We start from the raw sequence: 16,875 nt of genomic DNA, 5'->3' as shown, positions 1-16,875 counted from the left end.
GGGGCCCTTTGCCAGCACTTTAATCTTAAAATCAATGCGGAGACAGAAGCCGGTTTAGGGGAAAGTAACCGAGCAGGTGTCACTTTGATGAGGTTTTGAAACTTCCAATGCAGAGGAGTCTCAACGATTGTCTCTGCGATTGTGGAGGGGGCAGAGGGAGAAGGAAGACTCACCTGTCACACCTGAGAGCATTTCCACTCCGGGGACTTGAAGTCAACATAGGAAGTCAGTTGCCAAAACTTCCTTTCTTTCTTTCTTTCTTTCTTTCTTTCTTTCTTTCTTTCTTTCTTTCTTTCCTTTCTTTTTTCTTTCTTTCTCTCTCTTTCCTTCTTTCTTTCTTCCTTTCTCTTTCTCTCTTTCCTTCATTCCTTATCTCTCTCCCTCTTTCTTTCTCTCCTTCCTTCCCTCTCTTCCTCCTTCTCTCTCTCTCCTTCCTTCCTTCCACCACTCCCAATCTCTCTCTCTCTCTCTCTCTCTCTCTCTCTCTCTCTCTCCTTCCTTCCACCCCTCCCTATCTCCCCCCCCCTCTCTCTTTCTTAAACTTTTTCTATTGGTTTATCCAAATATAAACTAGAAAGAGAAATTCAAAAAAATCAGGGAAAACTAGGAGCTTCTGCAGCCATTCACCCATGGTGGGAATCCAAATATCCTTCCATTTTTGTGGGTTAGAGTTGTCTTGCTGCCTCCAACATATATATAAAAGATCACAATTCCATTCCCTCCCCCCCCAAGTCAAAACCACTTTGTCCTTGAAGAGGTAATCCTCAACTTATAACCATTTCTTGAGTGATCCTGCAAAGTGACCACGATACTGAAAAATAGAGATTTGTGACCAGTCATAAAGACTGTTGCAGCAAGCATCCTCACAGTTACATGATCATAAATCTGTGTGTGTGTGTATGTGTGTGTCTGAGAGAGAGAGAGAGAGAGAGAGAGAGAGAGAGAGAAACAAGCATCATGTTCATCTCACTTCCAAAAAAAGTGAAAGTCAATGGGGGAATCTGGATTCAGTTCATGACCTCACGATTCACTTAAGAACTGCAGTGATTCACTTAACAACTGGGGAAAGAAAGGTGGTGAAATGGATCAAAGCTCACTTCACAAGTGTCTCACTTAAGAACAGAAATAGCAGGCTCAGTCGTGGTCGTAAGTCGAGGACTGCCTGTGTTGGCTCGTTTCAACTCTGCTCGGAAACGACTTGAAAACGGCTTTTTCTCCTTCACTGGGGAAAGAAAGCGTGTGATTTTTTTCTTTTTACCCTCAGAGCACAGTCATTGTGGAAAAAACGGTCCAGGACCTCATGAATTTGATGCATGACTTAAGCGCCTACTCAGACCAGTTCCTGAACATGGTATGTGTCAAACTCCAGGAATACAAGGACACCTGCAGTGCGGCTTACAGGTATGGCTATGGAGCTTCTCGGTATTGTGGACAGTGGAGCTGGCAGCAGATTCGGACAGTGAGGAGGTTGGGGAGGAACAAGGGCCAGTCCTGGAGTCTGGGGAAGGCTCTGATGAGGGCTCTGTGTCGGAGGCAGAGGGGGGGCGCCAGGGCCTTCTGACAGTTATCAGCTGCCTTCGGAGTTGGACATCAGTGAGGCAGAAGAACAGCTGGAGCCTGTTCCCAGTGTGCACAGGTGCAGAGTGGCCAGACGAAGGGAACAGCTAAAGAACAGGGGTTGACTTGGGAGTGAGGCCACAGGTGGACGATGAATGGCCCCTCCCATAGGGAATAAAAGAGGAGCGACAGGGGAGTGGAGTTTGCAGGAGACCATTAGTTCATTCCTGCATTTTTGCCAAGTATTGCGGCGTCTGAAAAATATGTGCCTGGCCCCTCTCCAAGCCTGATAAAGGTCAGTCATTGTGAACTATCTCAAAAGACTGTGGGAGAAGAAAGACTTTGCTGGAGAGGAATTCACTGTACATTAAATAAAAGGGGTTTATCGGGATGAGGACTCGGCTTCGTGCTGCTGGGGAAGCCTCTGTCAGAACACCCGGCCATCCAGATCGCGGTGGTCCCAAGGGTGCTTTTTATTTTTATTTTTATTTTTCCCAAAAGGCAACTGGACTTTCTTGGTTTTTCCTTGAAGACCTTTCACTCCTCATCCCAGAAACTTCTTCAGTTCTTGCTGCGCGATGTCATTCCCTCGCCATTCAGTCAGAAGCAGAAGTGGGTTCCTACCAGTTCACACCAGTTCGGTCGAACCGGTTTGCCAAATCTACCGAACCGGTTAGAAGAGGTTCCACCAGAAAGCAGGCCACACCTACAGAAGAGGTTCCAAAAAATTTTGAAACCCACAACTGACACTGACACACACACACACACACACACACACACACACACACACACACACAGAAAAAGAAAGAGAAAGAAAGGAAGAAATAAATAAATCAAAAAAGAAAGAAAAAGTGAGAGAGAGATGAAAGAAAAAAAAGGAAAAAGGGACAGAGAGACAAAAGGAAGGAAAGAGAGGGAGAGAGAGAGAGAGAAAGAGAGAGAGAGAGAGAGAACACATGGCTGGCAAGCTACTCCCACCAGGTCACATGGCCTGCAAGCCACTCCCACAAAGGAGGCCACACCCACAGAGTAGGTTCGAAAAATTTTTGAAACCCACCACTGACACAGACACACACACACACACACACACACACACACACACAGAGACTCACACAGAGAGAGAAAAAGAAAGAAAGAAAGGAAGAAATAAATAAATAAATAAGAAAAAGTGAGAGAGAGATGAAAGAAAAAAAGGAAAAAGGGACAGAGAGACAAAAGGAAGGAAAGAGAGAGAGAGAGAAAGAGAGAGAGAGAACACATGGCTGGCAAGCCACTCCCACCAGGTCACATGACCGGCAAGCCACTCCCACAAAGGAGGCCACACCCACAGAGTAGGTTCGAAAAATTTTTGAAAAACTCACCACTGGTCAGAAGCAATGAAGCTTCTTGGAGGAGGAGGAGAGAAAGGTTTTCAACGAACAACAAAGAAAGTCCAGTTGCCTTTTGGAGGAAAAGCACCTTTGGGATTTCACAGGTATGACTGACTGGGATCTGGTGTGAAATTTGAATTTGAATTTGAATTTCCTTTATTTGTATGCCGCCCTTTTCCCTGGGGGGACTCAGGGCGGCTCACAATTCAAAAAGGGAGGGGGGGAAAAGACAAACAGTATTCCAATATGGAAACAATACAACATATTAAAAGAGAGCACAACAGTCACACAATTCGGGTGGGGTTGAAATCTTAACCCCAGGCCAGCCGGGACAGCCAGATCTTTAAAGCGGCACGGAAGGATTGAAGGGTGGTGAGGGTCCGAATCTCCACAGGGAGTTCGTTCCAGAGGGTCGGAGCAGCCACCGAGAAGGCTCTCCTCCGGGTAGTTGCCAGTTTGCACTGGCTGGAAGATGGAATTCGGAGGAGGCCTAATCGATGCGATCGTATCGGTCTAGTGGAGGTAATTGGCAGTAGGCGGTCTCTCAAATACCCAGGCCCACTACCATGAAGGGCTTTATAGGTGATAAGTAGCACCTTGAAGCGCACCCGGAGATCGACAGGCAGCCAGTGCAGCTCGCGGAGGATAGGTGTAACGTGGGTGAAGCGAGGTGCACCCACAATCGCTCGCACGGCTGCATTCTGGACTAGCTGAAGTCGCCGAATGCTCTTCAAGGGCAGCCCCATGTAAATGGGCACCCTCTTTCAGATAAGAGAGCTTCCGCTGTGGAGAGCAGTCCGATAAGAGGGGCCGGAGCCCAGAGCTGCATACCGGATGGAGAAAAAGATTCAGAAGGGACCCTCCTTAGCTGCCCAGGTATACAGGAGGAGATTTCTTCTTTTAGACTTGCAAGGTTCGCTTAATGCAGCTTTACAGTGAAAGTGCAAATTATCTCATCCATTGTGTTCCCTCTCTTGTCTACCTGTGTGGGCCGACACAAAGGAACAGATTTATCTTGTGTTTTCACCCCTCGAGATAACAAGGAGCGAATATAGCTTGATCTTTCATTCAAAAGAGCACAGAAAAACACAATGCCGTCAAGATTTCAAGAACCCGGCACACACGCCCTCTTCACGGCTTGTAAGAATTATAGAAAGAATGGGAGTGAAATAGGAGCCGCAGTTGCCATAATTTTGTTTTCTTTGAGCCAATAAAGGGCTCGGCGCGCGCATGGAGCTAACCTCTAATATAACCCTGAACGGAAATGCCTACGCTGAATAAATTCCATTTGAGTTTAAAAGCTGACGGTAAATTAATACATTAGTTCTCCGATCATCCTTTTTGGAGAAATAAATTGCTCCAGGCTTCGGTAAGCAATCGTTTTTGTGCGTTTCAAAAGTTTGCCCAATTTCCTAATCATCATCTGAATACTAGTGTGTGTGTGTGTGTGTGATTTGTTCTTCAAGAGAATTTCTCCTTTCATATCCTTTCCAATTGTGCATTTGGTGCTTGGCACATGTGATGATCTGGGGCAAGCACAGAGGCAACACAGCCAGCTGATCATTCGAACTCCCTTTTATTGCTCCAATTTCCCCCAAACGCTCCCACATTTATGGCAAGTCCCAGAGCAAAGTGCTCGTACACACAGACACACACAGAGACACAAACCTCCAGCAGTCTTTGGCTGCAAGTACTCCTGCAGCACGCGGTTAGCACAACAGCTGCAAAGCAAGAAATCCAGCAGGGCTTTAGGGAACCCCTCAAGACGTGACCTCAAGACTGGACTACTGCAATGCGCTCTACGTGGGGCAGCCCTTGAAGAGCCTTCGGAGACTTCAGCTCGTCCAGAATGCAGCCGCGCGAGCGATTGTGGGTGCACCTCGGTTCACCCACGTTACACCTATCCTCCGCGAGCTGCACTGGTTACCGATCGGTCTCCGGATACGCTTCAAGGTGCTAGTCGTCACTTATAAAGCCCTTCATGGTATTGGACCTGGGTACTTGAGAGACCGCCTGCTGCCAATTACCTCCCAAAGACCCATTAGATCACACAGATTAGGCCTCCTCCGGGTTCCGTCTACCAGCCAATGTCTTCTGGCTACTACCCGGGGGAGGGCCTTCTCTGTGGCGGCTCCGGCCCTTTGGAACGAGCTCCCCGCAGAGATTCAGACCCTCACCTCTCTCCAGGCCTTCCGAAAAGCCGTTAAAACCTGGCTGTGTCGGCAGGCCTGGGGTCGATGAGTTCCCTTCCCCTCTCGAATCGTGTGGCTGTTGGTTGTTTTAAATTCCCTGTACTTTTTGTTGTAGTTCTTGTGTTTCCCTTCCCCTCTTTTGGGTTTGTGCGCCGCCCTGAGTCCCGCCGGGAATAGGGCGGCATATAAATAAAATGAACCTTGAACCTTGAACCTTAGAATAAGTCAATGAGCCTAGGAAGCAAAAGGAACAAGGCAATTAATCCAGGGAGCAAGGAATAAAGCAAGAAGCCCAGGAGACTTTATGGCAACGTCATGACTCTAGGCTGATTACTCTCTTAATTCCGCCCCTGGCACTGCCAGCTCTCCTCCTACAAATAGTTCTGACCCAGCTCCCCAAACACGACAGACCCTTTGTGTTTAAATCAAGGGTTCCTTTAATTAGGAGCGCCGTGAGGCACCGGCAAAAAGGTTTCTCTCTCACAGCAGGCTAACAGGGCCATCCGGCAGGGAGGTGAATAGTTGTCTGCCACGTCTATTCGTCTCTGCCTCCTGCCTTTTATCTCCAGAGCTCAGGTGGGGCTTCGCTAGCAGCGATGGCTCTTCCGTCCCAAGGACCGGCCGATACATTTCCACTGCTCTCCTCTCCTCTGCCTTCTGTACATCCACACGTCAGGCACTCAGGGATCTTCTGTCCCAAGGACCGGCCCATAGATTTCCACTGCTCTCCTCCCCTCTGCCTTATGTACATCCGCACGTCAGGCACTCAGGGATCTTCTGTCCCAAGGACCGGCCCATAGATTTCCACTGCTCTCCTCCCCTCTGCCTTATGTACATCCGCACGTCAGGCACTCAGGGATCTTCTGTCCCAAGGACCGGCCCATACATTTCCACTGCTCTCCTCTCCTCTGCCTTCTGTACATCCGCACATCAGGCACTGGACTCACCTGTTCTTCCTCTTCCTCATCAGCCGCCTCCAAACCTGGGGGCTGTTGACTCTCCATCTAAGGGCTAATTGACAGCCCAGGCCCTGCCTCTCTCTTTCTCTTTCTCTTTCTCTTTCTCTTTCTCTTTCTCTTTCTCTTTCTCTTTGTATAGCCTGCCTGTGTTTGAACCTGCTTACGTTCCCCACTCTCTACCACATTGGAAGAATCTGCTGTTGGTATTGTACATTGATTCATCTGTTATTATGTATATAAAGGCGTTAATGAATCCTGCTGAATCAGTGATCCCTGCCGGCTTTCTGGATGTGGTTTCTACTGCAAACTCTGATATGGTTCTCTCTCTCTCTTTTTTTTTTACATTTTAGGAGCATTGTCCAATCGGACGACAAGATGGTGATCAGCGCATCTTGGGCCAAAGACGACGACATCACCAGACTCTTGAAGTCCCTTCCCAACTGGAGCAACATGGCCCAGCCTAAGCAGTTGAGACCTAAAAGAGAGGAAGAGGAAGACTTCATCAGGTGGGTTCTTCCTTAGATCCACGGAGGTAAATCACTGCTTAACCTGGACTCTCATCTTCTTAATGGTGGGCCACGAACCAAGGAACCAAGAATGAATCCACAAAGTCAAGAATAAAACAATCAGTCCTGCAAACTCCAAATGTCTGCCCTGGCACACCGAAACTACTAATTCAGTGTTGGTTCCACGGGCGGGTTCCGGTAGGCACTACTGCCGGTTTGCTCTTGGGCGCACTGCGCTTTTGCTTGATGCGCGCTGCGCAAGCATGCACAGCGCAATAAAAATAGTTATGCACAGAAGCAAAAAACAAAATGGCGGCCCCACCGACGGCACCCAGAGAACCGGTTCGGGAACGTGACAGGCCTGGGTCACTGCCGGTTCCAGCCAAACGAGTCCGAACTGGTAGGAACCCACCACTGGCTTGTTCCCGACAAACGCCCTTCCCCAGAGCATCTCCTTAAATCTCAGTTTCCCCAGGTGTGCCTTGTGAAGAGGGGCAGAGCAATCTCCTCCTGAGTTGTCGGTTCGGCCTTCTCTCCACTCTCGCCTTCTCTCCACTCTCCGTGCTTGAGAATCAGGAGACGGGTGGTCCTTGCTTATTGCCTTAGCTCCGTCGCTCCTCGTGTCCACTGCTTGCCCTCTCTTGGTCATCCTGCCCCTGTTCCTGCCTGCTGACAAGCCGTCCCAATCCGGAGGGGCTCTGGGCTGCCTCGGCCTGCTCCTCCCCACATTCCTCTGACGCCAACGAAGCTGCCCCCTTGATCTCTGTTGGCTCCAGCTCCTCCACAGATTCAGGCTCCGATGAGGATATGACCGCCTTGTTCTCCAATTGAAGATAGATTTATGCGTTTCCAGGTGGTACCCTTTTCATTGTTCTACCGTTATTTGTCAAGAAGTTCCGAGGCATCATGATCATTGGACCCCTCCCTCCCTTGTAGGCAAATCTATTCCCCTGTGTATAAATCTTGTTTCAGGGTTCCAAATAGCACCCAAAATTAAATCAGAGTCCGAGGCAAAGTATTGCTCAAAGTTCCAGTTGATGAAGAGAGACATGTTGGCACATCTGGGAAAACCCAAATCTGAAAGCTTCCTGGTCCGTCCCCCCCCCCAGTTGAAAGTTCAAGATCCTGCCCCCACACCCACAAGTCCATCCCCTGGTCCAATCTCCCACTGCCATGCTGGCAGTTCCACCCATCCAGTTCCCGTCAGGTGCAGAGGTGCAGAAGTGCAAAGGATGACCTTGGCTTTCTAGAAAGAATGTTGTTATGGCTACGTATCATCTAACTCCGTACAATCCCTCCTCCCATTTTCCCACAGTAGAAAATGCCCAGTAGAATAATAGAAAGTGTGGCAGGCCAAAGATCCAACAGAAAAAGATGGCTGCAGGCCTGACAACTTGATTGTGAAATAGCTTGAAAACTTCATCCCCTGCTTTCTAATCCATCTCATCAAAATATGTAAGAATTAAGACAGTTTTATCTCGGAGGTCGATCGTTTCCCGACATTTGGAGGCCAGTGAAGTTGGGCTGAACCGCTAAACGTTTTCCTTGAGGGTTGCTTCGTAACACGGCCCTGCCTTTAGCAGACGACTCAATTGGGACCGTCTGATCGCTGGATCAATTTCCTTCGCTTCCCTGGTCCAGCTGCTGACCTCTTCCTCCCCTCGGGATACCTGGGAAAGCTGCTTGGAAGATACTAAGCTGTTTTAGAAGTCCCTGGTGATGGACCGGGGGGGGGGGGGGAGAGAGGGGGGCTGGTTATTACCGCTTACCGGAGTCCATTAGGAAAATTACGTTAAGGAATTCCTACCCTTTGCAGATCATCTGGAGCCAACCTGGTGTGGGGTTGAAATTGATCGGACCTCCCTTCCCCCTGTAGAAGGACCCAGTGGCTTGTTTTTGAAACACAGATCTCCTAGGATCCAATCTTGAGTCAATCACCGCAACCGAAAGTTTATTCTTCCAAGCCTTTGCGCTCGTATTGGATGGAGCTCATCCTCAGAGAACTTTCTCTCTCTCCACAATATGTTTTACACCTTGTATTTTTACGGTGCAGCTTTTTGTTATCAATTAGTGATGGCAAACCTATGGCATATGTGCCACTGGTGGCATGCGGGGGCCTCTCTACGGGCACGCGAGCAGTAACCCAGCTCAGATGCACCGGGCATGCGCGCCACTAAACCAGGGGTGTCCAAACTTGGGAACTTTAAGATTTGGGAATTCAACTGAGCCGAGGTGGCGCAGTGGTTAAATGCAGCACTGCAGGCTACTTCAGCTGACTGTAGTTCTGCAGTTCGGCTGTTCAAATCTCACCAGCTCAGGGTTGACTCAGCCTTCCATCCTTCCGAGGTGGGTAAAATGAGGACCCAGATTGTTGTTGGGGGCGATATGCTGACTCTGTAAACCGCTTAGAGAGGGCTGAAAGCCCTATGAAGTGGTATATGCTATAACTCCCAGAATTCCCCAGCCAGCATGGCCAGGTTTGGCCACCTCTGCACTAAAATCATTGGACAGGAGACGCAATTCAGCAAACAGGTGATTGGGTTAGGCTTATTGTGGAAACAGCACGTAATACGGGTAGTCCTCGACTTACGACCTCAATGGAGCCCAAAAGTGTATGTGGTTAAGTGGAACATTTGTTGAACGAGGTTTGCCCCATTGTACGACTTTCCTTGCCGCCGTTGTTAAGTGAATCATTGCAGTGGATACGTTCGTTGTTAAGTGAATCCGGCTTCCCCATTGCCTTTGCTTGTCACGGCATCAGTCGTTAGTAATGAAACAGTTGCCAGGCGTCTGAATTTTGATCACAGGGGCACTGCAAATGTCGTAAACAGCCGTAAGTCACATTCTTCAGGGACGTTATAACTTTGAATTGTCACTAAACAAAGTGTTGTAAGTCGAGGATTACCTGTATGATCTGCCGATCTTGTTCCCAGGACCAATGGCCTGAGTATGGTTGAGGGCAGGCACATGATGTGAAAGGCGGGGCAAGATGAATCAAAAGTTGGAATTAAGATTGCCGGGAGGAATATCAACAACCTCAGATATGAAGATGATGCCACTCTAATGGCAGAAAGCGGAGAGGCACTAAAGAGCCTCTTGATGCTCTTTGGGTGAAGGAGGAGAGTGCAAAAGCTGGCTTGAAACTCAACATTAAGAAAACCAAGATCATGGCATCCGGCCCTCTCAACTCCTGGCAAATAGAGGGGGAAGAAATGGAGGTAGTGAGAGATTTTGTTTTCCTGGGCTCCAAGATCACCGCAGATGGGGACTGCAGCCAAGAAATTAAAAGAACGCTTGCTCCAGGGGAGGAAAGTTATGGAAAATCTAGGCAGCATCCTAAAAAGCAGAGACATCACCCCGCCAACAAAAGTGTGCATAGACAAGGCTATGGATTTCCCAGTTGCAACGGATGGCTGTGAAGGTTGGACCATAAGGAAGGCTGAGCGCCGAAGAATGGAGGCCTTTGAACTCTGGTGCTGGAGAAGAAGACTCCTGCATTGAGTCCCTTGGACTGCAAGGCCATCCAACCGGTCAGTCCTAGAGGAGATCAACCCTGACTGCTCTTTAGAAGGCCGGATCCTGAAGAGGAAACTCAAAGGCTTTGGCTACCTGAGGAGAAGGAAGGACTCCCTGGAGAAGAGCCTCATGCTGGGAAGGATGGAGGGCAAAAGAAGAAGGACTGCAAGGCCATCCAACCGGTCAGTCCTAGAGGAGATCAACCCTGGATGCTCTTTAGAAGGCCAGATCCTGAAGAGGAAACTCAAAGACTTTGGCCACCTAATGAGAAGGAAGGACTCTCTGGAGAAGAGCTGAATGTGGGGAACGATGGAGGGCAAAAGAAGAAGAAGGGGACGGCAGAGAAGGAGGTGGATGGATGGAGTCCTTGAAGCAGTCGTGAGCTTGAATGGACTCCAGAGAATGGTAGAGGATGGGAAGGCCTGGAGGAACGTTGTCCATATGGTTGCAATGGGTCGGACACAACTTTGCAACAAAAGGCTCAGATGGAGGCACATTGGAACTCAGATTCCAGCAAAATTGAGTGAGAAGATCCTTTTATCCTTCGTGATCACTTTCTCCACTTGGCTGCCTGCAAAACATTGGGCAATCTAGCTTTCAGGGTTTGAGACCAGGAGGTGGTGAATTCTAGTTTCACCTTAGGCCTGAAAGCTGTCTCGCTAACTTTAGACCAATCGCCAGGAGACGGTGAGTTCTAGTCCCACCTGAGGCGTAAAGCCGGCTTCATGACTTGACAGCCAATCCCCAGGAAACGATGAGTTCTAATTCCACCTTAAGCATGGAAATTGACTGGGTGACCAGGAGATTGGGAGTTCTAGGCCTGCCTTAGGTGTGAAATCCAGCTGCGTGACTTTGGACCAACCAACAGGAGATGGTGAGTTCTTGTCCCACCCTTAAGGCAGACGAAGTGACTTTTGGGTTAGTCCTTCTCTCTCAACCCAACCCACCTCACAGGGTTATTGTTGTGGAGAACATAGGGGGCAGTGAGTTCTGGTTCACCGACAAAAGGGCGAACGACAAAACCGCGCCCGACTAAACCCTGGTGACAAAACCGCGTGTTCTAAAGCGCCCCGACGAATGAGCGCTGAATCGCGCCAACAACAGCGCGGTGACAGAAGCGCGCTGTAAAACTAACCCTAACCCTAAACCTAACCCTAAACGTAACGCTAAACCTAAACCTAACCCTTACCATAAGTTAAATCGGCTTTCTGTCGACGCGCTCTTGTAAAGCGCCCTTCTGTCGCTGCGCTGTTGTTGGCGCGTTGATGACGTTTTAGCGACGTGGTTTAGTCGGGCGCGGTTTTGTCGTTCGCCCTTTTGTCGGGTCACGGTGAGTTCTAGTCTCACTTTAAGCCTTAAAGCTGGCTTGCTGACTCTGGGCCAAATCACCAGGAGACGGAGAGTTCTAGTCCCACCCTTAGGAACTGAGACCGACTGAGTGACTTTGGGCCAGTCCTTCTCTCTCAACCCATCCTACCTCACAGGGTTGTTGTTGTGGAATAAAGAGGAGGATAAAGTCTTCAGTACCTTGGCCACTTTGAGTGACCTATTAAAAATAATAAAGGTGGGGTAAAAAACAAACAAATAATTCTATTCTGCGTGATTGACACATGCCCTGCTCTCTTCCCCCCCTAGGACCGCCTTTGGCAAGGAGTCGGAAGTCCTGATTGGGAACCTGGGCGATAAGCTGATTCCCCCGCAAGAGATCCTCCGGGACGTCAGCGATCTGAAGGCGCTGGCCAACATGCACGAGAGCCTGGAGTGGCTCTCGGGGCGGGTGAAGAGCGCCTTCTCCAGCCTTTCCTTGGCCCAGAGTAAGTGGCTCCCGGGGACACAGAAATACACCAGTGGGGGTTTCAGTTGCAGGGAGTCCTGGACGTACGACTACGATTGTGCCCAACGTTTCCGTTGCTAAGCGAGATGGGGGTTAAGTGAGTTTTGCCTCCTTTTAACAACCTTCCTGGCCTCAGTTTCTTAAGTGAATCACTGGATGGATGGATGGATGGATGGATGGATGGATGGACGGACAGATAGATATAGATAGATAGGTAGACAGATAGACAGATGGACGGATGGATGGATGGATGGATGGATGGATGGATGGATGGATGGATGGATGGATGGAGGTAGGTACATAATAGATGGATGATGGATGGATGGATGGATGGATGGATGGATGGATGGATGGATGGATGGAGGTAGGTACATAATAGATGGATGATGGATGAATGGATGGATGGATGGATGGATGGAGGTAGGTACATAATAGATGGATGATGGATGGATGGATGGATGGATGGATGGATGGATGGAAGGATGGATGGATGGATGAAGGTAGGTACATAATAGATGGATGGATGGATGGATGGATGGATGGATGTACATAATAGTTGGATGATGGATGGATGGATGGATGGATGGATGTACATAATATTTGGATGATGGATGGATGGATGGATGGATGGATGGATGGATGGATGGATGGATGGATGGATGGATGTAGGTACATAATAGGTGGATGATGGATGGATGGATAGATAGATAGATAGATAGATAGATAGATAGATAGATAGATAGATAGATAGATAATGGATTGAGGATGAGAGAGACAGAGAGAGAGATGTAGGTAGTACATGATGAATGACTAGATAGACAGACGGATGGATGACTGCAGTGATGGATGGACGGACAGACAGACAGATAGATATATGGATGGATGGGTGGATGTAGGTAGGTACATAATAGAGGGATTACATAGATAGATGATAGATATATAGGTAGGTAGGTAGGTAGGTAGGTAGGTAGGTAGGTAGGTAGGTAGGTAGGTAGGTAGATAGATAGAAAGATAGAAAGATACAGACAGACACACAGACAAAGACAGACAGACAGACAAAAATAGCTATGTAATGGATGGATGACGAGCGAGAGAGAGAGAGGATGTAGGTAGTACATGATGAATGACTAGATAGACAGAGGCAGATGGATGGATGGACGGATGGACGATGTAGGTTGCTACATAATAGACAAGTGACTAGATAGATAGATCGCTGAATGGATGGATGGAGGGAAGTATGGGTGGAAGGGAGGGAGGGTGGGACATACAGATCACAAAAGCAATGGATCAAGGGATTGGACCCAGCCTGGGGGAAGCCAAGAGAGATCTCACTGGTGGACTAGTTGAGGACCTCAAAGGGGGGCCAGAAGCTTGCAGAGCAAAGGAAGCCGATGGAAGGATGATTTGGGAAGAAAGAAGATGACCCAGAGGCCCATGGGTGGGCACTAGACGTAGCCTGATTCCTTTTCTCTCCTTTACCTGCTCCCTGAGGTTTAAACCCCGAGTTTCTTTCTCCTGCCCTCCCTCTGCCTCCACCTGGCCTGCAGCTATAAAACAATCCCAGGCCTGCTAAAATCCAGCAAGTATCAGCCAAGGTGAAGCCAGGAGGCTTCCCAGGTGGAAGGTCACGGCAGATGGTCGAGAAGGCAAGGCGAAAAGGGGATGCTGAAAAGTCCATCTAACACCTGCTCACAGCTTAATGGCAGGCTCAAATTCCCCACGGAAGTCCCGGGCTTAAGTAAGGAGAAGAGGCTTCTGGCTTCCTACAAAATACTAGTTGGGCAATACTTTCATTCCTTTTCTTAGCCTTTGACACAATTTTCTAAAAAGCTTTCCAAGCATTCAAATAAAGTTTTGGATCTGGCGGGCCAGCAATATTCCTGGTCTCCAAGGAGATAGATAGATAGATAGATAGGTAGGTAGGTAGGTAGGTAGATAGATAGATAGATAGATAGATAGATAGATAGATAGATAGATAGATAGATAGATAGATAGATAGATAGATAGATAGATAGATGATAGATAGATAGATAGATGATAGATAGAAAGAATAGATGATAGATAGATGATAGATAGATGACAGATAGATAGATAGATAGATAGATAGATAGATAGATAGATAGATAGATAGATAGATGATAGATAGATAGATAGATAGAATAGATGATAGATAGATAGATAGATAGATAGATAGATAGATAGATAGATAGATGATAGATAGATAGATAGATAGATAGATAGATAGATAGATAGATAGATAGATAGATAGATAGATAGATAGGGATAGATGATAGATAGATAGATAGATAGATAGATAGAGATATACACACACACACACATATACACACACACACACACACACATACATACACATACACACACACAAACACACACACACACACACACATATACATATATATACATACATACATACATACATACATATATACATACACATATATATATATATAAAATCCTCGGCTTAAAACCACTCAATTAGTGACCGTTTGAAATTACGGCATTGAAAAAAGTGACACGGCTTTTTCACATTTGCGACCGTTTCAGTGTCCCAAGGGTCACGTGATCAGAATTCGGATGCTTGACACCTGACTCATATTTATGACGGGTGCAGCGTCTCCGGGCTCACGCAATCCCCTTTTGCGACCTTCGGACAAGCAAAATCCACGGTGAAGTTAGTTTCATTTAACAACCCTATGACGAATGTAACAACTGCAGAGATTCACTTAACAACGGTGGCAGGAAAGGTCACTTAACAACTGTCTTGTCTAGGAACAGAAACTCAGTTGTGAGCTCAGTTGTGGTCGTAAATCGAGGATTGCCTGTAGTTAATAACAGAGCTGGAAGAGGTCTTCTAGTCCAACCCCCTGCTCAGGCAGGGAACCCAATACAATTCCAGGCAAATGGTTGTTCAATTTCTTCTTAAAAACCTCCAGTGATGAAGCAACCACAATTTCTGGAGGCAAGGAGTTCCACTGGTTAATTGTTCGGACTTTCAGGAAATTTCTCCTTAGTTCTAGGTTGCTTCTCTCCTTGATGAGTTTCCATCTGTTTCTAGGTGTCCTCCTACAGGTACTCCGGAGAATAGGTTGACTCTTTATCTGTCTCCCTCTCTCTCTCTCCCTCCCTCCCTCCCTATCCATCCATCCATCCATCATCTATCCATCCATCCATCCATCCATCCATCCATCCAACCATCCATCCATCCCTTAAAATTTGTTTTTAGCAGGGTTATTTTCTGCAGATAATGGGGGGGGGGGGGGTGTTGCTATTGAGAACGTTTCTCTCCGTTTCTAAAAAGCCAGCCCCAATTTAATGGGCTATGGAGACCCAACGAAGGCGATCGCTGGCTTGATTGATCCCACCCAAAAAACAAAAACAAAAACAAAATCTCTGGGTTGTGTTTCCTGTGAATGCAGACTGCTGAAGCGGAAGGTGAAGAAGGGCCTCTGATTTCCTTGTGCAATAAGTGGATGAGGCAGGTTTTGCCTTGGGGGGGTTGAAAAGCAGCAGCTGCTGTTTTATCAAGCAATTAAAGGTGACAATTGTTGGCACAGCTAAGAACTTGGAGGGAGCACCCAGCGGTGTGGTGCGGGAAGGTTCCTCTGTGATCAAGGGGTAGCCATCCTTCGGCCCATCACGTTTCTGGATTGTTGCATCTGGCTTTGGTCACCAGAATACAATATAGATAGATAGATGATAGATGATAGATGATAGAGAGAGAGAGAGAGAGAGAGAGAGAGAAGAGACAGACAGACAGACAGACAGACAAATAAAGAGAGGGATAGATAGAGACAGATAGCAGAGATAGATAGACAGACAGACAGACAGAGACAGACAGACAAACACAGATATAGAGATGGATGGATGGATGGATGGATGGATGGATGGATGGATGGATGGATGGATGGATGGATAGAAAGAGATAGAGAGAGATATAGGTAGGCAGGCAGGCAGGCAGGCAGGCAGACAGACAGACAGACAGACAGACACAGATATAGAGATGGATAGATAGAAAGAGATAGAGAGATAGATATAGGTAGGTAGGTAGGTAGATGATTGATAGATAGATGATAGTTAGATAGATAGAGGTAGAGAGAGAGAGAGAGAGAGAGAGAGAGAAGAGATAGACAGACAGACAGACAGACAAATAATGAGAGGGATAGATAGAGACAGACAGCAGAGATAGATAGATAGATAGATAGATAGATAGATAGATAGATAGACAGACAGACAGACAGACAGACAGATGGAAACAGACAGACACAGATATAGAGATGGATGGATGGATGGATGGATGGATGGATGGATGGATGGATGGATAGAAAGAAAGAGATAGAGAGAGATATAGGTAGGTAGGTAGGTAGGTAGGTAGGTAGGTAGGTAGGAAGACAGACAGACACAGATATAGAGATGGATAGATAGAGATAGAGAGATAGATATAGGTAGGTAGGTAGGTAGGTAGGTAGGTAGGTAGGTAGGTAGGTAGGTAGATGATTGATAGATAGATAGATGATTGATAGATAGATGATAGATGGATGGATGGATGGATGGATGGATGGATGGATGGATGGATGGATGGATAGATAGGATAGAGAGATATAGAGAGATATAGATATAGATATATTCTAGAAAGAGTGGAGAGGAAAGCAACAAAAATGATTAAGGGGCCGGAAGCTAAAATATAGGAAGGATTTAGGCTTGTCTAGTCTAGTGGGGGGAAAAGGACTAGTGGGACATGATAGAAATCTTCCAATATTTGAGGGGCTGCCCCAAAAAGTGGGGGTCAACTTATTCTCCAAAGCATGTGAGGGCAGATCAAGAAATAGTAAAGGAAAAAGTATCAAGAAAAGGGCCAATCTAGAACTAAGGAGAAACTTCCTGACTAGAACTCACCGTCTCCTGGTGATTGGCTCAGAGTCA

The 16,875-nt window shown here is 47.4% G+C and overlaps 1 protein-coding gene across 1 annotated transcript in view; it reads left to right on the top strand.

The window, feature by feature from the left end:
• Window positions 1-16,875, top strand: part of EXOC4 (exocyst complex component 4) — a gene marked incomplete in the record, with an annotated part of 301,972 nt that overhangs the window by 250,417 nt on the left and 34,680 nt on the right. Inside the window, 3 exon segments of the mRNA XM_087722678.1 lie at window positions 1,265-1,401; window positions 6,429-6,584; window positions 11,736-11,914. Coding sequence (XP_087578804.1) covers window positions 1,265-1,401; window positions 6,429-6,584; window positions 11,736-11,914 — 472 coding nt within the window.

This window comes from Thamnophis sirtalis, unplaced genomic scaffold (genome assembly GCF_051295495.1).
Source record: "Thamnophis sirtalis isolate CommonGarterSnake01/CBP01778 unplaced genomic scaffold, rThaSir2_p1.2 scaffold_9, whole genome shotgun sequence".
In the NCBI taxonomy this organism is placed as follows: Eukaryota; Metazoa; Chordata; class Lepidosauria; order Squamata; family Natricidae; genus Thamnophis; species Thamnophis sirtalis.
Note: the sequence above shows the minus strand (reverse complement) of the source record. Positions and strands in the feature narration are given on the sequence as shown.